The sequence below is a fragment of the Diadema antillarum genome, unplaced genomic scaffold (genome assembly GCF_040938485.1).
Source record: "Diadema antillarum isolate AM-2024a unplaced genomic scaffold, OU_Dant_1.0 scf00000103, whole genome shotgun sequence".
NCBI lineage: Eukaryota > Metazoa > Echinodermata > Echinoidea > Diadematoida > Diadematidae > Diadema > Diadema antillarum.
In genome coordinates, this window is record NW_027270992.1 from 5,784,372 (window position 1) to 5,807,676 (window position 23,305).

General features: G+C 39.3%; 1 protein-coding gene across 1 annotated transcript; it reads right to left on the minus strand.

Annotated features, from left to right (window-relative positions):
- Positions 1-31: 31 nt before the first annotated feature.
- Positions 32-22,777, minus strand: LOC139719042 (protein MCM10 homolog). Its single transcript, XM_071630486.1, has 17 exons — positions 22,531-22,777; positions 21,853-22,083; positions 20,698-20,850; positions 18,272-18,680; positions 17,568-17,727; positions 16,280-16,450; positions 14,718-14,845; positions 14,190-14,270; positions 13,210-13,296; positions 12,421-12,624; positions 10,656-10,726; positions 9,391-9,900; positions 8,669-8,799; positions 5,868-5,981; positions 4,745-4,893; positions 3,414-3,456; positions 32-857 (listed from the first exon to the last, which is right to left on the minus strand). Exons 1-17 carry the CDS (start codon positions 22,775-22,777, stop codon positions 786-788), a joined length of 2,961 nt encoding a protein of 986 aa, XP_071486587.1. The 3' UTR covers positions 32-785.
- Positions 22,778-23,305: the final 528 nt, after the last annotated feature.

The window sequence follows — 23,305 nt, forward strand, 5'->3', positions numbered from 1 at the left end:
AAAGCAGTTTGAAGACAAATTAATACACTGGAATGGGGAGCTGACATTGCAAGTGAATTCAAACTACCTTGCACGGGTGGGGAAGAAATCCACTCATGTATTCAAGTAAGTATTTAAGAAAATTGTTCTGAAAAAAAAAAGAAGAGAAAAACAAAATGTTAACATTAAAGCAAAATGATGCCAACATTTAGGTACAATGGAACCTCATTACAAATATGTTCGATATAGTAAAACCCTCTTAGCGACGCTGGGGTGACAAGACCTTGTATCGCAAATGTTGGTGAAAATGACTTCTTTTTTTTTGGATTAATGGTAAGATAGTCTGTTAGGTGATGTCCTGTCCAAATCCTAGCTGTCTTACCCCAAAAATGAAGCCACCAAGGCAGGTCAAAGGAAAGGCCATTGCATATAGTGCTTTCCCTGCCATGTGTTTTGGCTCTCCTGAACATTTGACATTTTGTAGATTAGAGGTCTTGTCGCCCCAACGACGTTCTATCAAGATGATTCTGCAGATCCAAACTCTTTATATTTTGTTGTTGTTCTTGTACCCGGTAGAGTGGGAAACGATGTATTCCTAGAAAATTGTCATGGTTTGTAAGTCTTTGTTAAAACATGTTTCCCCAGTATATGTCAGCAGGACACAGTTCAGTTTTGTCACTTTTCCTGCAACTTGGCCAAAGTCGGTTGTTGGATGACAATTTGTAACTCTCGGCTGCCCAATGCAACTGCAATTGCCCCGTACCGGTGCAGGTCGTTCAATGGACAGGTGAGCATTGGTTCCTGGACTAGGACACCCATTTCTGCTCCTCTCCTCTGATCAGCAGTGTCTCGCCTCCAATCTTTGGTCCATCCCTCTCCTGGGGGAAATGATATAGAGTATGGAAGCAGATTGTAACCATCAGTTATTTCTAATTTTAATAGTAATGACCTTAAATAAAAAAGAATCAAATTCAAAGCACAAAAATAGAAAGTATTTCAAGCACAGAAGATGCAGTTTGACCTCAAAATCAAAAGTGGATATCAAAGTTGGAGGTTTCACAACAAAATGATAATATGTTAGAAGTCAATTTCCTCTTTATACCGAAGTCTCGTATTACTTGTGTATGACCGGATTCGATTTGCTTGTTCAGAAGCTGTGTATACAGATCAATCAATGTGATTTATCCCAAAGCTCAGCAAAGTGTGCATCTGTGGGTACTCCATTCTTGTTTATTGATGGTGCTGATAATCTCAATGTTTCATGCCTTATTGCTTGCATTAGATTTTCTTTTCTTTTCTTCGGGGCAGGGTGAGAATACGATAAAACTAATGCCCTTTGAAGATAACAATACATATATGAGACATCCCTTGCCTTACTACAGAACCATGAATGGTGTAGTTAAATGTTCAACAACAAAAAAAAGAAGAAAAAACAGTTGGACTTGCCAAACAAATATTTGGTGTACAATTTACTATTTATTTTCCATGCTCTGTGATGATTTTTGAAATGCGTTCATTGTATATTATGTGGCAATGCACAGTGTTTGGTGTTAGGTTTTTGGAAAGGCCATGTATATACGCAAGTAGAGTTGATTGTGCCAAATCGTGTTCTTAATCTTATTCACAAAGTGACTTGTAGATATGTGACAAATCACATGAGACTTGGAGAAAAAAATATGTATAATTCGGCAAAAATTCACTTTGTATGTCACAGGTGTTGAAATCCAAATGATGAACATTCACAGGAAAGAGTTTTATGTCGTTGAGAGTAGTGTTTTATATTTCCACTGCAAGGCAAATCATGTTGAGTGCATTTCTCTTTTAATATTAAAAATCATTCTGTGTTTGCCTTTTTTGTGACCAAATATGTCTCTCATTCATCAAAGTAGCATAGAAATTTTGATTTTCAGGCTGCAATGTACATAATTCTAAACCTCTGTGAATCCACAGTTGGAATCTAAAAGGGAAACAAAATTTGGAATTCAAATTTGGAATTAACAACTCTCATTCAGTCAGAAACATCAGGAAGGAATTGATGTACTTTCACATTTTAAATTGCTACACAAAAGGATAGCAGCTAGACACAAAATCTCATTGAAATGAGTGAATTAATGACAGCATTTTGAACGGTGTAGAAGTGTCTCGGTTTTCTGTTTGATGGGAGTGGGACAGAGAGGAGTACTTTCCCAATACAGGAATCAAAGCATTTGGTATTCACATACCATTCATAGCATTTCTACAGTTGTGTGAAATTCATCTGTATACTGGTATGAATTCAACAGGTGTTTGCCAAAGCTGTGTATACAGGTTACCACACTCCATTCACTACACATGTCTGTTTTATCTTGAGTGTTCTTTGATGGAATTTTTTTTTTTTTTTGGTTGAAATTCCTCATGTTCTATTGTATTACTGTATTATCATTCTTGCGCAAGTTCTCACGGTATGTTGCCTATGTGCTGTTCACGTAGTGAAGTTAATAAATGTTTTTATGTGCAAAGTTACTTCACGCATCTATTCCAGAGTTTTCTTAATCTTGCTTTGCTTTGCTTCTCAGTCAGAGATATTTAGAATGTATATCGGGCAAGGGAACCCAGCAGAGTTAATAGAATGCCATTATTGGAAATGAAAGAAACATTTAATTAAGTCAAAGATGAAAGGTGGAATCAATGCAGTTACAGAGCAATCCATCGGTTCACACTTTCCATTTGTTTTTGTTTTTTTTCCAAAGATGCTCTCACACTTTCTGTAAATGCCATAATTTTACAGGATTGAAGACTTCATTAAGTAGGCCTACCTCAAAATGCAAAACAAAGACAAAACTGCCTTTAAATGATTGACAGGACAGTGTGGTGAAGCGTATGAATCTATCTTTAGAAAACCAAAGCTTGGGTTGTACAATATACTTGGATGAGCACTGCTGATATACAAGAAATTTTGGCTGGATTTTCACCAGCTCTTTGAGTTTTTGTTTGTTTGTTTTTCTTTTCCATGGATGCTTGTCTCCCCATGCTCTGTAAGGCCATAGTGCATACTGAATGGATAGATGCAAACATTGTGTTTGTAGCAGATGTGTGCAGGAAGGTAGTGTGTATGATCTCATATGACAGATTCTGTCTGTGTCTGTGTGTGTGTGTGTGTGTGTGTGTGTGTGTGTGTGTGTGCTTTAAAACAGAGATTTTGAGCATTTTCACATGAACTTTGACCCCATGGCCCACAACTTTCTCCAAAGAGAGAAAGAGAAAGAGCTCAAGTCATATAAACTACACTCAGCCACTCATTTTAATCAGGGAATCACTCCCCTCCCCTCCCCCCCCCCCCCCCCCCCATCCCCCATCCCATCTGACCAGTCTGTGAAACATTGCAGGTTGTTTGGTGCCCAGCTAGCATCATGTCTCAGGGAGACCGGATAAACCAATCACAGAGCATTTCTTACCTTCAGCATCGTTGCTCTCTGGTAGCGATTTCCTCCGCAAGACCTGAATTTTGACAATGGAGGAAAAAGAAGACATTCTGAATCAGAGTTGGAACCTTAGGTTTGTGTTTCAGATTTCTCTTGGCATCCATTTCTCTTCGTTCGCTAGTTTAAAATGTCCTGAATTTTGGAAGAGGAGGAAATAGTAGACATCTTTCTGAACTGGAATCTGAGGTTTGTGTCAAACATATCTCCGACATTCATTTCTCTTTGTTTGCTAGTTTAAAATCAGCATACATTACATGAAAGTTGCTTGATAACAAAGAACTTGCTGAAACAGAAAGATGACATAGAAACCTATTGAACTTCACTCATTATATATGACAATATTCCAAATCGATCCTTTGTTATGTTACATGTTTGCATCACAAAGGGGTTGCTCATTACACCAGAACTTTGTTTTTGTCAATGGTGAACAAAAAATAGAAGAGGAATGGATCTTCCATTTTTGTTTCACTTCACATACATTACTTCAACAAGAATGTAAAACGATTGAGAAGTTTATTCAGTGTGTATGGGACTAAGGCATAGGATAACTAAAACAAAAAAAGGAAAAAGAGAAAGAAACACAAAGAAAGAATGTAGAATTAATAGCCGGGTTCACACGTACAAAATAGCGGGATGACGATCGCGCTCCATATCTCGAGATTTTTTGCGAGCGTCCACACGTACCAAATTAGCAGGATAGTGATCGCGCCCGGAATCTCGAGTTTTTTGCAAGCGTCCACACGTACAGAATTATCCCACTAATTGCCGATAGAGATAACAGCAAAGCCTGCAAACTGGGTCACACAGCGCCCTTCTCTATCACTACCTGCGCACACTTCCCTTTGTCCATTGTTTTTTGTGCGTCAGTGGCGTGGTTCGCGCGCGGTTGTTGTGGTGCGCCAAAGAGGTGAAAGAGGTGAAGTATGATGGGATATAAAAACTCGAGATTCTAATCACCACTGTTCACACATACCAGCACGGGGCCAATTATCCCGCTAATTGATGAACTAGCACAAGATTTCTTGGGATTAGCATCGCGATGCTTACCCGCTAATTATCGGGTTTTTTCTGTCCACACGTGCAAAAACTCGAGATACTGATCGCTATGCAAATCTCGAGATTTGTATCGCGCTAATTGGTGTACGTGTGAACCCCCCTGTTATGTCATCATCACTCCTTTAATTTGTCTTTGTTCCTTAACCTTTTGACCTATTTCATTTCTTTGTTACCCAAGACTTATGGCCCTCCTGTGATTTACATAAGGGTTACAAGAAGCAAGACAAAATTTTGCGCCATCAACCAACCTGCAGGGCTTGGTGGGCAGCCGGTAGAATGTGATCGTCCGCGAGTTGCAGTCCTTGCATCGGAAGAACCGCTGCGTGGCCTCGTGCCAGTGCAGGGCGTGCTGCTCCTTCTTGCACAGATCCGATGGGTAGAACCAGGTGAAGGAGCACTGCCGTGGGTTACGGACGAAAAAGAAATCAGTTCTCGAGACATGTTCACTCTTATTGTCTCCCTGCGACATCAAGTCACAGTTTTGTCTAAGAGCAAAGTTTCCGTAAACATGCATGCAGATTCATGGTACGCAGAAAGATTAGTGTAGCACTTTGTGACAGCTTTAGGAAAATCAGACCGTCTGTTTGAATGTTATTATTTTTAGAGCTCTTGTATATTCTGTGTGCTGCCCACTCTCCATGTGATGTCACAATAGTACGAAAAATATTAAGGGATTATACAAATCCTTATTCTTTATGAGAAGTTCAAAATCAATTGACTGGGTAGACAGTTAAAATACTTTTTTTTCATATCCTATTGTTGTGACAACACAAATTGAATAATTTCTTTTTTTAAATTCCTAAAATTTGAATTGATTGTCTAATATTGCTTCAAGGTCCCCAAAGGTTTCACTAATCACACTGCATTCATTATATCCAAATCCATGTTTGAGGAAAATTATATGTTAACATTGGAGTTCGCCTATGTGACACATTACCACTTGCTCCAATTTAGCTGTGATTTCTGTAATGATCAACATTAATTGAAGTGCTAGACACTGAAATTAAAAAGTGGAACATTATTCATGACAATGGGCATTTGACAAACAATATGTAAATTTACCAAAAATGGCTGGATGAGGAAGACTAGTGGGTTTATTCAGGCACCAGGTCACAATACTGTAAAAGCTGAAATTTTGGGGTGATAATTTTTTTTTCATGCTCAGCTGGTTAAGATACATTTCGCATGTTTTGATTTTGCAGAATGAATATAGCATAATATCACATAACACAACCGGAAATTTGTGTGGTTTACTTTCACGCTAGATTCATTGTACAAGAAATACGCAAAAATATTCACTTTTACAGTAGTCACGACCCCGATGGGAATGACATGAGAACATCTACACATTGAGTGAATTTTATTACTCACTTGTTTGCAGGACACCACTCTGCGTTTGACTTCGTTGATGGAGTCTAGTCTGTTCTCCAGACCCTCCTTCTTCTCCAGCTCCTTGAAGTACCGGTCCATCAGTTCGGCTTCATACTGTCCAGAACAAAAAATCAGAAAAATCAAAATATCAACAACTTTCACAGCTTGTATGAGTTTATTAGTCATGCGGATTAAATGTATTGAGAAGAGATGACTTCTTTCCTCTTTGGGGAATCGAGCAAGATTTGGACAGATGCAACATTGCCAAAGGAAAGCTTCATTGTAGAAGATGGAAATACAATCTTCCATTGTTTGCATGAACTTCCTGGAACCTTTTTGGGACATTCCTTGCAAGGTATTGCACTCTGTACTCAACAACTCTCCCAAGACACCTGTTGTCTTTAGCACTGACATGTACTGCAGAGATTCTGTGATAGGGTTGGAACTGAACACACGATGGGTAGAGGACGAGCTCATTATCAGTGGCACAAAGAAAAAACGGGAAGGACTGAAAAATGTTTCTCACCTATGATGAAAACAAGAAGCAGTTCTTTATTGCAACTGATTGACAAATTGCTCAATATCCCCATAAATAAGTACTGAATTGATCAGTGTTTTGGTAGTAGCCATAAATTCTCGAACAGGATTCATACCTATGACCTCCTGATCAATTTTCAAAATTTCATAAATCTGAACAAGAAGCAGTTCATCCAGCTCTTGTTGTCAACGTGGAAAAAAGTGATTCATCAGCTGACATTCTCGCAGGTCATGTGATCAGCCTGATATGTGAAGGAAGAGCATACCAGCTGACGTCTGATGGATCAAAAAAATCCTGTCTTGAAATACCATCTCTAGAATCTACTCAAGAAGAAACAGACTCACGCATTGTCCCGTATTGCATGTATGCCAGGGACAGAAGGTTTAAGAATGTACGAGTTAGAAGCCCTGACACAGATTTTTTTTTTTCATTCTCCTCCACCATGCAAGATCCCTACAGGGTATTTGTATCCTCTTCGAAACAGGCACGGGGAAACACATGGCATTGCAGAGATGTCACAGAGCTAGCAATGAGTCGCACAGCTCTTGCATGTACAGTTTTGCTAAGACTCCATGAATGTACTGGCTGAGATAGCACTAGTGCCTTCAAAGGTAAGGGGAAAGTAAAAGCAATAAAAATGGTTGAGACCAATAAGTCATATCAGGCTGCATTTCAAAGCTTGGAGAATCTAGGAATGTGACTGCTGAGGTGATGGATGAACTGGAACGATTTACCTGTGCCTTGTATGGTTACAGAAGAATTACGGAGGTGAATGCCGTGTGACTCATGACATTACAGTCCGAGTGCGGGGAAGTGACTGATGTGTATTGTCACAAAGGCAAAAACTTTTGATCTGGCCGTGATACTTCCCGGCAGAGACGTCTTGGAGCAACATGTCCTCTGATGCAATTATCAAACCAGAATGTGGAAGCTAGCAACTGAACCATGTTTTTCTGATCCAGACCCAAATGAAGAACATGGATGGAGAAAGGATGCTTAGCCCACATTTCAGTTCCACATTCTATCAGCTTTACAAATGTTATCAACAACAATAATGTGTACTAACTCAAAGATCTGAAACAAATCTGATCCAGACCCATATGAAGAACATGGATGGAGGAAGGATGCTTAGCCCATGTTTCAGTTCCATATTCTATCAGCTTTACAAATGTTATCAACAACAATAATGTGTACTAACTCAAAGATCTGAAACAAATCTGATCCAGACCCAAATGAAGAACATGGATGGAGAAAGGATGCTTAGCCCATGTTTCAGTTCCATATTCTATCAGCTTTACAAATGTCATCACCAACAATAATGTGTACTAACTCAAAGATCTGAAACAAATCTGATCCAGACCCATATGAAGAACATGGATGGAGAAAGGATGCTTAGCCCATGTTTCAGTTCCATATTCTATCAGCTTTACAAATGTTATCAACAACAATAATGTGTACTAACTCAAAGATCTGAAACAAATCTGATCCAGACCCATATGAAGAACATGGATGGAGGAAGGATGCTTAGCCCATGTTTCAGTTCCATATTCTATCAGCTTTACAAATGTTATCAACAACAATAATGTGTACTAACTCAAAGATCTGAAACAAATCTGATCCACACCCATATGAAGAACATGGATGGAGAAAGGATGCTTAGCCCATGTTTCAGTTCCATATTCTATCAGCTTTACAAATGTTATCAACAACAATAATGAGTACTAACTCAAAGATCTGAAACAAATCTGATCCAGACCCATATGAAGAACATGGATGGAGAAAGGATGCTTAGCCCATGTTTCAGTTCCATATTCTATCAGCTTTACAAATGTTATCAACAACAATAATGTGTACTAACTCAAAGATCTGAAACAAATCTGATCCAGACCCATATGAAGAACATGGATGGAGGAAGGATGCTTAGCCCATGTTTCAGTTCCATATTCTATCAGCTTTACAAATGTTATCAACAACAATAATGTGTACTAACTCAAAGATCTGAAACAAATCTGATCCAGACCCATATGAAGAACATGGATGGAGAAAGGATGCTTAGCCCATGTTTCAGTTCCATATTCTATCAGCTTTACAAATGTTATCAACAGCAATTCTGTATACTAACTCAAAGATCTGAAAAAAAAAATACACATAAACATATTTCAATTGGAAGACCAAAAAAAAAAATTATCTTCTTTGAAAAACGTATCAATTGGCAGCTCTGCAGGAGAGACACTGCCTTAAATGTGAATGAAAGAGTTCTCACCTCAGCCAGGAGACCAGAGTGACTGGACTTGGCACTCATGATCTTCTCCATCTCATCCTTGCTCATCTCCACCTCCTGGCCAAGAAACGTCTTCCTCTTCTTCGACGCTCCGCCCTCGGAGTTTTCGGCGTCTGCTTGGAAACAGACAAGGGATGGAATAAGAGGCAAACAGTCATGAAAGCAATGCTGTATGGTGATTTGAGAAACAGTATACCCGTGCGGAAAAGAAAAGTGAGGTCATAATAATTTGCCAGGTGCATAAAATCATTTAAAAAGGAGAAAAAAAAACCCAAACAGAACTGATAGTCAGGTAGAAGTTTCTTCATTCACCTCAACCCAGTGCTTTGAAAAGTTTTGGGCACATTATATATCATTTTTTTACTGACTTTTTTTTTTCTGAAGTATCCCACCTGAAGAAGACTCTCAAAAGAAAACAGTTTGAAGAAGCACAAAATGGTGCATGAATAAATATCATTGCAATTCTCTATGACGATAGGTTCATCTATCAGCAACAAAATGAAATTTCATGCCATGTCTTCAAACATTGTAAATGTGGAATACTTTAGTCTGGAAATGTCCACACTTTTTACACAACACAATCCCAAGTGAAAATAAACACACTAAAATATTTGTCTACTTTGTATTGTCCCCGACAATATATACTAGTTTCAGCAAATGTGTCGCCAATAAACAAACTTATCATGAACACAAGACATGCTTACCTTCCTGTAGACTGTCATCTTTCCAGCTCTCCTCAGCTCTCCTCTTGGCCGCCACCTGCTTCCTCTCATCCAGCTTCTTCTTCACCGAATTTGGATCCTCCTTCACGATCCGCCCCTTCTTCTTGATGAGCGACAGCGCCCTCTGCTTAGCGAGTGCGGTGGAGCTTGTGGACCTATTAGGCCTGTGGACCTTCACCGGACTCACGTCCAGGTCGATGTCGTCGCCACCGGTCCAGCCACGCCCGAGTTTCGGCGCAGTGTCCTGGAGATCCCGGGAGGATGGGGCGGAGGACGAGGACAGATTGAGCTTGGTGGATGGGGTGAGAACAGTCTGTTTAAGGCTTGAGGATGAGGAGGAAGATGAAGATGAGGAGGAGGAGTTACAGGATGTAGATGATGCGGTGGATGGTTGGGAGAGGGAGTTCTTCCTTGTAGCTCTCCTCAATGCCATCTCCTGCTGATGCTGCTTTAGGAGGCTGTTGGCCGAGATAGTGCTCACCGTCTTCTTGCCTATTCAGAGTGAAGATTGAGAAAAAAATCCTCAAAAATAATAAGAAACATTTTCAAATAATGCTTTGCTCACACCAGGTACATCATATTTTCAACCCCCCCCCCAAAAAAAGAGTCCTTTTAAATGATGTGAAACTATGATGACTCTGCCAGGGTTACAGCATGAAAATCCTAACCAGGACGAGCTTTTTTTGGCTGTTCTGTGGGGAAGGGGGGGGGGGGGGTGTTGAATCAACCTCACTCACATATCATCCATACATATATCATGTCTGATTAATTCATAACAACTTAAATAGGATTCCTTCCTTTCTATGTTCAGTGTTCTAGTAAGTCTAGTGACAAAAACTGAATAGTAAACAATTGTTGGTTACATTACTAAAATAATGTGATAATGGAAACATATTGAAAGGTATTGAAAATGTTAATCAAGTTATCTCATAGAAAGCGATGGAGACACAGACCGAAGCAGAATATAGCTCTACATTTGTGAACAAAACCGGAAATATATCATGGCTGAATACAATGACAACAACTACAATGTACATGTTCACTCGGAGGGCCCTATTTTCAAACCTTCCAAGTAAAGACAGGTTTTAGATCTTGACACAATTTGGGACAAAGGGAATGTTACTCTACAGCATCATCAACAGCAGTGCCGAAAGATAGAGAGAGAACTCCTTTACTTTATGAGCATTTTGTCACACAGTACCATTTTGTAACCAAGGCCCCCTTGTAAAAGAGGGAATTCTACTCACTCTGCTCTACTGACACCATGTGTCTCATCAGATTCTGGGTTCCTGGAGTGGGAGTCTTCAGCAGAGTGGAGCTGTGTATAGATTGGCAAAGGAATTCAGGACAAATCATCACATAACTCTAATACTTCAGATCTTCCTTGGGAATAAATTAAGAGAGAAAGATTTAACAAGCATCAGATGCATTGTCACTCTTAAAAATTCAGTAACTCTCTCCATGTGCCATACATTTCCCAAGTATAATATCTAATAAAATTGGGACTCGTGAAAGACAATAAGCCAGTGGCTGAATTCGCACTAGAAGAGCAAAGAGATGCAACGAGAAACAAGAACCATCACTTTTCAAGAGATAAGTTAGTGATTTCCCACCATGGAGACGATATACAGTGCTGTCATACACATTGCGGGAGGCAATGTAGGTTCTGGCATTCCAGAAACATCAATATCTTTACAAGATCTATGTTTTAGGCATATCAGACAAAGTAACTGCATGAAATGATGTTTTACAAATGCCATGATGGATGGATGGATGGATGAATGAATGAATGAATGAAAAAATTAACGAATGAATGAATGAATGAAACAAGGCAAGTGCCGTAATGTGTCTCGCCGACAAACGTACAACAATTTTTAAAAAAATTTTGTTCACAAATGGACCTATGGATCAAAAGTTAGGAGTCATAATCAAATGCACAGTACATTGGGCCCTAAAAGTTCATTGACCCCTGTCTGGAACCTTTGACCTTGTGGTGACCATCAACTCCCAAAGGTACATCTACCATCCAAGTTTAGTCACAAACGGACCTATGGATCAAAAGTTATGACCCATAATCGAAACGTGCCCTAAAAACTTAACATTGGGCCCTAAAAGTTCATTGACCCCTGTCTGGGACCTTTGACCTTGTGGTGACCATCAACTCCCATCGGTACATCTACCATCCAAGTTTGGTCACAAATAGACTTATGGATCAAAAGTTATGGTCCATAATCGAAACGCGCCCTAAAGACTTAACATTGGGCTCTAAAAGTTCATTGACCCCTGCCTGTGACCTTTGACCTTGTGGTGACCATCAGCTCCCCAAGGGACATCTACCACCCAAGTTTAGTCACAAACGGACTTGTGGATCAAAAGTTATGACCCATAATCAAAACGCGCCCTAAAAACTTAACATTGGGCCCTAAAAGTTCATTGACCCCTGCCTGTGACCTTTAACCTTGAGGTGACCTTCATACTTGGTGAAAGGTAAAACTTTGTATGACCACTCTTCCCTCCAAGTTTGATTCAAATTGAAGCCCAGAGTACAGAGTTATTCATGTTTTTATAGCGTTACGGACAGACGACAGACGGACGACTGACAGACGGACGACGGACGACGGACGGACAGACACCACAGGCGATCCCTTAGTCTCTCCTCACCTCCGGTGGGCTCGACAAAAATGAACCAATGAATGAATGAATTAATTAATTAATGAACAAATGAATGAATGAATTACTGCAAAAGTGGAAAATTTCGCGGTGCAAAAATTTTTGCAAATTTCGCGCAACCAGAAGCTAGCGCAAAAATAAAAGCACGCAAATATTTTTGCATGCCATATGTTCCAATAGTTAATGTCCTGATTCCGCAGAATTAAAAACACGCAAAATTCATCTTACCTGGCCGAGCGCGAAAAATTACTCACGTGAAAATATCCACTTTTATAGTAATTAATCAATTAATCAACAAATGAAGTTACCTTGAAGTGGTAAACAGGTTATTAAAAAACTCACAATTCTTTTGATGCTCCAGTAACCTTGACCAGCATGTCCTCTTCTGTTTGACCTTTGCCATGAAGGGTCAAGACTGAGTTCTTGGCTTCCTCCATGACTGCAGCAGCACCTTTGACCCCGAGGCTCTTCAGACTCAGCTTGTTGGAATTGAACTTGTTGGTCAACTTGGACTGAGAAGTGACCCCTCCACCAGGAGTGCTCATGCTAGAAGTAAAGAAGAATAAGTCTTATTCTCTAGCAAAGTCAACTTGGAGGATCAGGCACCATTTTCATGAAGGTTTGCAATTCCTGGAAAGGTGACATGATTTCTGGTTACTTTAGCACCAGCTGGGAAACAAATTAGCTATGAACATTTACGTCATTTTTCAATTTTGTCATAACAGTATTATTGCAACTTCAAAAAGTTGGACATAACTTTATGAAATGAGTCTGGGGACTCATTTTAACATCTTTATTTTATTTCCCTTTTTTTCTTTTTTTTTTTTTTTTTTTTTTGGGGGGGGGGGGGGGTTCTCAGCTAGATTCAAGGAGGATGTACTTTCATAATAACTTACAAACAGGTGTAATAGTAACAGTTACAGACAATGTGAAACTGTGAGTCTCTTTGTCAGCACCTTTGGAGTACCAAATATCAAAGTTACAATTACAATAATTGTACTAAAGCTGAACAACACACCATACATGTTAACAATGAATCATCAACGCAAATTGTTGCTGTAGATGGGGGGGGGGGGGTGTTTAACAATTACTGATGTAGTTTGCATTATGGTATGACTATAAAATATTTACCTTGGCATACTCAGTGACTGGCCGCCATAGATATAATTGTCTTTCTTCATTTTCTTCATGAATGACTTTGGAGTGATCCCAGAGTACCTTAGAAAGAAGATTGCAATAGTTGATAGCAAAAAATGATAATGGTCAGTTTTTGGAAACACATTTGATCGATGTCTACTGCATTGAAGCAGATACAATATTTAGTAGCCTGTTGTTTTGTTTTTCAAACTAGAGAAATAAACAGAATTTCATGCGTAACCAATATCATATGAGGATGTGTCTATATAAAGATTACAGTATATTCTCAATATTCACTGTCACAGAAGCAAGACCCACATCTTAATCCACAAATTGATGTGGGATTTTATGTCCTTGATTAGAAATATTCCATACTCAAACAGCAATTTACTGTAAAACGAGGAATGTTCGCGTGCATTTTAATTTTCTCCAAATTTCAGAAGAGCCAAGATTCGCAAAATTAAAATGCACATAAAAGTTTTTGTTTACATTAAATGCATTGAATGTTGGAGGCAACTCGCAAAAATGTCATGCTGCGAAAAAGGCCATTGGCTCCAATTCGTGAAAATTTCATGCCGCGAAAATATCGTGTTTTATAGTATATTGTGATAATCATTCTGAAAGTGCTACAAAAAAGAAAGAACAATAATTGTATGTTGTTGTTGTGCATGTGTACGCGCACCACAAACATGAATGGAAACTATCACGATGTGACTATCAATAACAAAATTACACTATAAGGCCATCTTTTCAGATTAAAACACATCAATGAGAAAGAAGCCCTGAATGTGAACACAAACACACAAGTAGGAAATGTATCAATATTTTTTGTTCTATCAACATGCTGTCAATTGCACAATCTCTTCTTTTTTTTTTTGGAGGGGGGGGGGAACTTGTTTTTGTATAGGATTGGGTGCACATGCACTCAGGTTTCTCGCCTACGAAGTAAAGTCAGAATTTAGATGAAGACTTACGATGAACTGAGGTCAGTTCTCTTTGATCCAGCCTTCTTGTACTCCTTCTGGACATGGTATACACAGTACTGGCAGTCACCCCTGAGATGTAAAAACATAGCAAACAAAAATCATCCTCCTGTGCCATTGAGAGAAACAACAATTAAACTCACCTCACAGAAACTTTAAAAAGACACTATGTCTCTTTACAGCTTTTGTCATAAACTTCTGGTATCATTCAATTCATAGTGTAAGGTCACAAAATGACCTCAAGATCTGATCCCTGATCTCCCACACATCTGGCCGAAAAATCTTACAAATAATTGTTCTGCCAGTATTCACAGCTACATGCTAGGTAGCGTCCATACAGCAAACTCATATTCTTGTAATATCTCTTTTGTGAGCACCAGACTTTTGCATAAACCTTTCACTGTGAAAAACAAACAAACAAAAGAAGAAAAAAATCAACCTCATACTAAATTCTGTAGACAAAATACCTGGTACAAATTAAGGTGGGAACACTGTGGTGCCCATACTGAACCGACTTACATATTGACAAACTGTGAGCAGGGCTGCCCATCCTTCTTGGTTCCCCGACACTTTCCGTAATCCTTAGACTTTCCCATCATCAGGATCTTCTGGGGGTGGTCCACCCTCAACTGGACGTTGTCTGAAAACTGAAATGAAAATAGGACAGGACATCACCTTGCAGTATCACATCAGAGTACTACTCTGGAGGAAATTTATGTGGATAGAGGTAATACTGTATATACTATATATTTACGAGTCTAATTTTTTGATAATCGCGACTTCCCATGGTTAAAATCGCAATTGTGAAAAGTACAGTCATGAATGGAGAAATGTCTGCTTGCACGTGATCCCATTGATGTCGAGTTCAGGGGGGCGTTTCATCAACGAGTTCGTCGGAGGTTTTCACCGACAAATTTGCTATCAGCCGATCAGACGCAAGGATTTCAGTAGCTTTTAACAGTTGTCGGTGTAAATCACTGACAAAAAGTTTCATGAAACACCCCCCAGAGTTGATAATTTTGTGTGCTTTCAAATTCACAAATAGGACCAGACTTGCAAAATTTGCGAAAATAAAAACCTCGCAAAATATATGACGCATACAGTATTTGGCACTGTTAGGTATGGGTTTGTCAGTTTTGGTTTGGGTTGTTACGACTATCACATTTATCTTGATCATCCTCTTCAGGTTTTGAAAAGATACAATCTCTTCCTCCTCCTCATTCTCATTACTGTATCATTATATAACTATTACCATCAGCAGCGGCAGCTTTAGCGTCATTATCAAATTGTGACACACATCCTAGCATCTGTCCAAAAGAGAATGACCGTTATAATCTGTAGGACAACTTTTCAATCCATAGTGTCATTCAGGAGATAGTAAAATGGCAGAGGCTGAACAAAAAGACATGAAGACTTTGATTGCAAAACTAAGTAATTTTATTTGTGTTAATTTGACAAAACACAGAAAATAATAAGAAAAAATATAGGATATTCATGATCAGAACTTCAAGAATGTTCCTCGTTATTTAACAAGCGAGGTATCATTGGAAAAGTTTTATTTTGCTTTATCTGATGATGGACTTTCTGGAAAATGTTTGAAAATGGCGCTTAGCTCATTTTGCGATCAAACTATCCATCTTTCTAGATCAAGTCACCTGGAGTTTTCCACTGAGCATGATTGGATTCTGTTTTGTCAGTGAATACAGAGAATTCTGACAAATTGTTATCATTTTTATCACCATCGTCATCAGCACCACCAGCACATTATCATCAGAGCTACTTTCACCAATATCATCATCAGCATGAAAATCAGCTTGTAAATTGACAAGTGCCAACTAAATTTCCATTATAACAGACTTGGTAGGTGTGAAGGCTTACTTTCAAATCGACCATGAGTAGCTCATATCATACATCCATTGCTATTAAAGGAGTGGGGTTAGGGGGTTTGAGGGTTTGGGGTTTGGTGTTGGAGGGAGGGAGTTTGGGGTTTGCGGTTTGGGGTTGGAGGTAGGTGGTTTGGGGTTGGAGGTAGGGGTTAGAGGGTTGGGGGTAGGAAGTTTGGGGCTGGGGAGCGTTTTCACACTTACCTGTCTATCATCTCTTTTCTCCATGACGCTGGCGTTGAGGATCCCGACGACTGACCCTTCAGCTGTCTTCCAGTGCTCCTCGTGAATCTTGCCAAAGAGGAAGAGAGACACGCACTCCTCCAAGTTCGACAGGTCATTGAGGATCCAGATACTGTAGGGCTTCCCCTGTGAAAAATAAAGCATGTGCAAGTCTCATAGGGATCCTGGTCCTGATACAACCATAGACGATCATATACTGTAAACATCCATATTTTTTGCGCAATTGATTTTTCGCACTGAGGGGCTCAAAATCATATTTGCAGGTTCTTGATATTGAGCTGCCCAAGTGCTAACTTGTATGATTTCATCTAATTCACAGAAATGGCAGAATTTGATTTCACATTTTCTTGCAAGGAAATCGATGTAATGCCCAATCCATTCGAGTGTACAGACTGCACAGAAACTACTGGATACACACATGCGCTCAAATTAATACTGCAGAGTTCTAGGGAGGCACCACTGATGACACACCCGTTCCAACCCATTCAAAATGTGCAGAGAAAGTCAGTCATAAAGATATTTTCGCAGGTTATAGAATGTGTGCGAGCCAAAAGTAGTGCAAAATTCGCAAAAGTTCACGTACTGCAAACATTTCTGCATTCACAGAATGTGAGCCACATTTAGACAGTCCACAACTACGGAGCACTGTTCTAATGGTGAACAGTGCTCATGAATTTTAAACATGATTTCATTTTCAAACCAAACTTTCAGTTGCTTTTAGTCTCATTGAAGTTTTCACAAGGTTTTTACTGAAATTTCCACAATCATTTGCTTTATATTTGGCAGGGATAAAAAAAAAAATGTAGTAATGCTTTTTCCCCCACACTGTAAGTCCAATATTATTCTTTTAAACTCAAATCACGCAGTAATCCTTTCTCCTAATTGATATAGTATACTTATATTACTAGACAAAATCTGCAATACATGTAATGCGAGATCTCTTTGAAATAAAGCACCAGTGTAAATAAAGAGGCACTGCAATGGCCATACAATCGATAACAGAAAGGATAAAATCTTATGAAATGATTCGAAACAATGGAAACCGACAATCAAATTCAACTGATAAATATTCATAGCAAGTCCTAATCTAAGCTGCATATTTTTCTTGTTTGTTCTACTCAAAATCTGGATTTACAATTTTTATGAAAGAAAACTGATCATATGACAGCGACTTCAAGATTCCAGAAGCAAAGCAACACTAAACTATGTCAGATAAGCCGGAAAGACAATTCTAGCTGCGCACCTTAGAGTCCGTCTTCGAAATCTTCCTGACAATGACGCCCATGGTGACCCAGTCACCCTCGATGTCCCCTGTCCGAGAGTAGTGATTCAGGATGGACACACGAATCATCTTCCTCCCTTTCATCCTCTCCTTCATCACCGCCGACGACACGAGAGGGTTTCTGGAGGATGGAGACACAGCAGTGGCAGTTATGAGTGAAAGAACGTGGATCAGATCGAAATACAAAATGCAAACACAAAATGTAGTCACTGTCCTAAATCATGATGACTCATTTTGACCTACAGTAGGATGTCTTTTATCTTTTTGACTGTTTGCCAGATTTTTCATACATCTGAATGAAAATAAGTTGACATGTAAGTTCTGGGGTTCTGGGGGGTATATTTTTGGTAGTATACCAAATTACTCTTTATCATTTGCCAGAAGCACAACACCAGGGGGCAAAGGTTTGCATATTGTGACATCAGAGCTGTGCAATGGAACACAGACTACGAGTGGTTCATGAGTTTAACACAGGAGTCAATGGAAATTGGTGACATCAGCCGTACGATGTCCATTTTTGCTCAAACAAAACTGCGCGGCTGACAGTGAGAGCATGCAATGGTACTTTCAACTGCATGTCAAGTGATGAGCAATGGACCAATTGGATAGCTACATTCTTTTTCAGCATTGTGCAAAAACAAATACCTGTTACCAACGGTACTCACATGATTCTAATCCTGGAAAAATACTCCGTCTCACATTCTTCTTCCTCTCTGGAAGTTCTCGGATTTGATCCTGACCCGATCTGACGGACGGAATGCTTGGATCCTTGGATTCTGTCGTTATTATCTCTTGTACCCTTCTCCGCTGGGTCGATTGAAGCTTGGCCCCCTTTGCTTGCTCCTGCCCGTCTCTGCTCCAACGAGGTGTTGAGTTTATCGGAATCACGCGAGCGAGTGGGCGCAGAGTTCTGGTGGGTTCTGAGGTGAGTCTGGAGTTGGAGTTTGTCTGTGAACGTCTTGCCGCACTCCTCGCACCCCAGGGACTTTATCACCTTGTGCTTGAATTCGTGGATTTTCATGGCCTCGAGTTTGTCAAACACCTTGTCGCACTTCTTGCATCGGTACGGCGATACTTGTAAGGGGAAGAGAAATGAAATATGTGAAAGACGTTTCAAGCAAGTGAAAACTTGTTGTTGTTTTTTTCAGACTGCTTCAACATGCACAATTGTAAATACTGTAGCCAGATTGGGCATCCTTTAACCCGTTGAGGACGGGTCCTGAGTATACTTGGGCAGGAGTCTATGAGAAATGCATGTTGTAGCAAAATCAGCCCGTCCTGAATGGGCTAATGCTAATGGGGCTTCCTGAGTAGCCCAAACAATCAGGTTAAGTGGTGTCAAGAAGAACTCCGTATGAATGCCTGGAAACTTATAGCTTATGAAAGCATCTTGCACAAGATCAGCTGTCCCAGAATGCAACATTAAGATTAATCTCCTGTCTGTACAGGGAAGGTGAAGAAGAAAACAATAAATGAGGAGGGAACCTTTTCAACAGATATCCACGGAGAGGAGAGGCAAGGAAAATGCAGATGTTTCTGGAGAGTGAAATTCTGATCTCAAATTAAAGCAGCATAAAGTTATGTGTCAATAGTATACAGATTATTTCATTATTATAAGAGTTTACATCACCATGGAGATACAGCGATAGATATTTTAATCAAGTTGGTTGTCTCCTATGGAGAAAATACATTGAATTGTCACTGTGGTGAACTGCCTCCATTGATAGTAACACAACTGGGTTATAGATGTAAGTGGCATCTGTTTAACCCGTTGAGGACGGGCTGATTTTGCTACAACACGCATTTCCATTAGACCTCTACCCGACTATACTCGGGATTCATCTGTTGTGTATGATGCTGTGTCTTAGTAGTAGCCATGATTTAAAAAGAAACAAAACAAACAATCATAGACATGGGTAATTCCGTGAAGTTGGAGCACAAAGTGTGACATTTTAGCATAACTCAATACTAATTATGCTATACATATATTGTTTATAGGCTTTACATTTGTATTAAGACCATACATTTTCCTGGAAAGTTTGTGCCATTCAGACTCAATTTTGATGAAGTTATTAAAACGATATGTAACGGTGTCCTGTAGCATCGTGACGTGTCCATGTAGCATGGTGATAGTTATCTGGTCCTAAAAGACAAATTAATGCAATTAGCTTGACCAAAATTTGATATAATATGCATTACTAGATTACTAGATCTAATTACTAGATTAGTCAGATAGCTAAATATCTTAACTCTCCTTTCCACAGTTTTACTTTTACAAGAAAATTACACAATGTGTCACTATGCTAGGCGGTGTCCACCAAATGTCACAAAAAAGGACACCGCATAGCATCGTGAAACATTTTGTAATTTTCTTTTAAAATTAAAACTGTTGACAGGAAATTTGAGATATTTAGCTATCTCATTCATATCTTGTAAATATGCATATTGCATCAAATTTTGGTCAAGCTAATTGCCATAATTTGTCTCTTAGGACCAAATTTTAAAATATCACGATGCTAAATGGACACGTCACGATGCTACACTGTTACATATTGTTTAATAACTTCATCAAAATTGAGTCTGAATGGCACAAAATTTCCAGGAAAATGTGTGGCCTCAATGCAAATGTAAAGCCTACAAACAATAAATGTATAGCATAATTAATATTGAGTTATGCTGATATGTATTTCTTAAATATCACGATGCTACATGGACACTGCCCCAACTTCATGGAATTACCCACATATATACTCAGGTTGGGGCATTTGTCAATCAAGTTGCGATAAAAATGACTCAAAGCAAGAATCATTAATTTGAATAAAAGTAAGAAAGTTTTATCAGATTATTTCCGGAAAACAAGTCAGTCCACCATGAAAAAATGTTGAAGCAAATCAAAAGGACACACTTTTGAAAGGGTTAAAATCTGAAATTTTACAAACATAAAAATTAATAGAACTTGGTATTACAAAGATTGTGGTTTGGGAGTGCCAGTGCAGTATGGAGTTTGCCTAATATATCACTCAACTTTTCTGGTGGGATTTTTTTTTTATTAACTATCTGTTGCATAGCAGAAATAATTGGTATTTGTTACCTTTCTTTGGTGGAGCTGTGGAAGTCTGAGGCGTGTGGGCAAGCCTCTTCTTGTTCTTCCCAAAGAGTGTCTCAACTTTCTTGGGAGTTTCAGCTGGACAATCATCAACGTCGCTGGATTCACCAAACAAATCGCCCAGTCCATCATTGTCATCTAAATCAACAAAGAGCAAAATGAACTGATTGGCTGATGGCTTGCTGACGCCCTATTAGATTTGAAAATATGAGACCACAATACCCATACATCGGTTGATGCAGTTCTCTTCATATCCTTTGGGACATCAGGATTGAGAATTAAGTACTTCTGGAAATTGAATTATAAGTTCCACATAGTGGAGACTCAGAACATTAAAATACATCATCATGATACAATTTCAGACTCTCTATTTGAACAGTCCTTTTACAAACTTACCAAATGGCAAAAGCAAGATCGACAAACAACTGGAGAAATCAAGTGTCAATAGAAAATGACATAAAAATGAACACAAAACCACTCACAGCATGCCAGATTGTGATTGCTATGTAATTCTTTATGACACATCATCAACAATCGACAGATCGGGCCACAGCCACAGTATCCATCGATCTTCTGCACCAGAGTGAATCGTATGCAGCTTGTTGGAATATGCGATTGCTGGGGCATGATGGATCATCATGTAACATTCTACCTACGCACAACTGAATGGGGAGGGCATTTCAGGAATAAAAGTTGAATACATACAATTGAAATTATTGCACACTTTTGGCCTCAAAATACTCCAAAATAACTAATCATCCTGGCAAATCGCATCAGCCAGACTAGGTTCTTGGCAGACCCTCTCAATATACTGCAAACACATTCCAAAGGTGGAAGATGAATTTTGAGCCCTTCTGAAAACTATGTTTTGGCTAGCACAATCAAGCCAGGAAATTTTCCACCTTCCTTGTGCAATGCTGCATCCACCTTGATGACATCATCTCAGAAACACAACAAATCATGTTACACTGAGACATCTTGATGAAAACAAAAGCTGGCAGGACTTTTTTTCCAGTGTGGTCAAAACTGAATGTGCAACCACACCAAGTTGGAAAAGAATATTCAAGTCTCCCAGCATGCTGCAGATAATATGCAACAGGTTGTGAGTCCAAACAACTGGATCTTTTCATTCATTCTCACCCAGTTCTACACTGTCTTGTTTTGCCACAGCACTCGGTTTCTTCTCGCTCTTCTGCTGCTGCTGTTGCTGCTTCTCTTTCTTCTGAAAAGTCAGCTGCTGTGGATCAGGGAAGAGTGCATCAGAAAACGTTTCCTTGGGAGGGTCCTTCCTGGGCTGGCTGGGGCTAGGTGTTGCCGTGGGAGCACTCCCCTTAAATTGGCTCAGCTGTTCTCTCATGAGCCGTAACTCTTCTGTTCATACAAGCAAGAAATTACAGACATATAGACTGAATCAATAAAGAAAATAGAGAAGAAAGAATGTGTTGGGCAGTGAAGCTCACTTTGTGGATGAATATTATGGTCCTTTGACTTGAGTTCAAACAATTATTAATATTTTGGGTGAAGAATTTTGCATCTAGACAAGGGAGGCAGTGTTCACTGAAAGGACAGACTGCCACTGCAAAATTATCAAATTTACACTTTGATTCCATATTTCTTGGAACAAAAAATATCTAAAAATGGCAGATACAATAAAGGTAAAACTAGGAATGTCCTACTTACAAGCTTATGAATACAGCACCAAGTACATCAAAAAGTTACTGCAACCTAAAACAGGAAAACAAAAATCAAAAGCTCAAAACTAATAAAATCAAATGGTTTAGGAACTTCCTCAAAAATTAATTATTTCTTGTATCTCACCAAGCAGCTCCTCCTTAGATTTCCCTTCATCCAAACTCTCTTGGCTAGATTCGGAGCCAGCCCGTGGAGTCTGGACTCGACTACCGGTATTGTTTCTCTCCTTGATCTTCCGAGAGACGCGGACTGCATCTTCAGGCTTCACTGAAAAGGGAACATCATCACCATCACTGAAAGGAGCGTCTGCATCATCGTTGTCGAGCAGAGCTGTGAGGGCATCCAGATCATCATCGTATCCATCCTCTGCCATGTTGAAGGGATTCTCTTTCTCTTTTTCTTATGCCTTACCTAGAGCCACATCTCTGAAGAAAGAAATGAAATTATTTTTTTCAGACATGTTTTTTATTGGCTATGAGAGGCAACTGAAAAGTTTTGAGCCTAGTAACATGGAAAGGATTAAGATATGACGACCAAAGTTGGTCCATGAAATATTTCACATAATGATGAACATGTTGTGCATGTATTCATACCACTGAATATGGTTTATGTCAGCAGTATGCTGACAAGTCTCTATGATTATGGGCACTGACACAAAGACAAGACAAATTTACATGTTGTTCATAGAATAAAAAACAACCTGCACCAAGGTTTGTTGACCTCCCATGCCAAAATTCAACCACATGCAGCAAAAGCATAGGTTTTTACACGCAGCCGGCAGTCAAATTCTGGATGGTGTAATATGGTTGAATTGTGGGCGGTTTGCTTTATGCTTCATTCATGCATGCACATGATCCATCACTTTGGAATCAGCATGAAAAAAACCATCATGCAACTTCCT

Coding starts and splice junctions, on each gene's coding strand:
- LOC139719042 (XM_071630486.1), bottom strand. CDS start 22,777: ATGGCAGAGGATGGATACGATGATGATCTGGATGCCCTCACAGCTCTG. Junction 4,894..5,867: donor GAGTGGTGTCCTGCAAACAA/GTGAGTAATAAA, acceptor AACCCACGGCAG/TGCTCCTTCACCTGGTTCTA. Junction 3,457..4,744: donor CTGCCCACCAAGCCCTGCAG/GTTGGTTGATGG, acceptor GTCAAAATTCAG/GTCTTGCGGAGGAAATCGCT.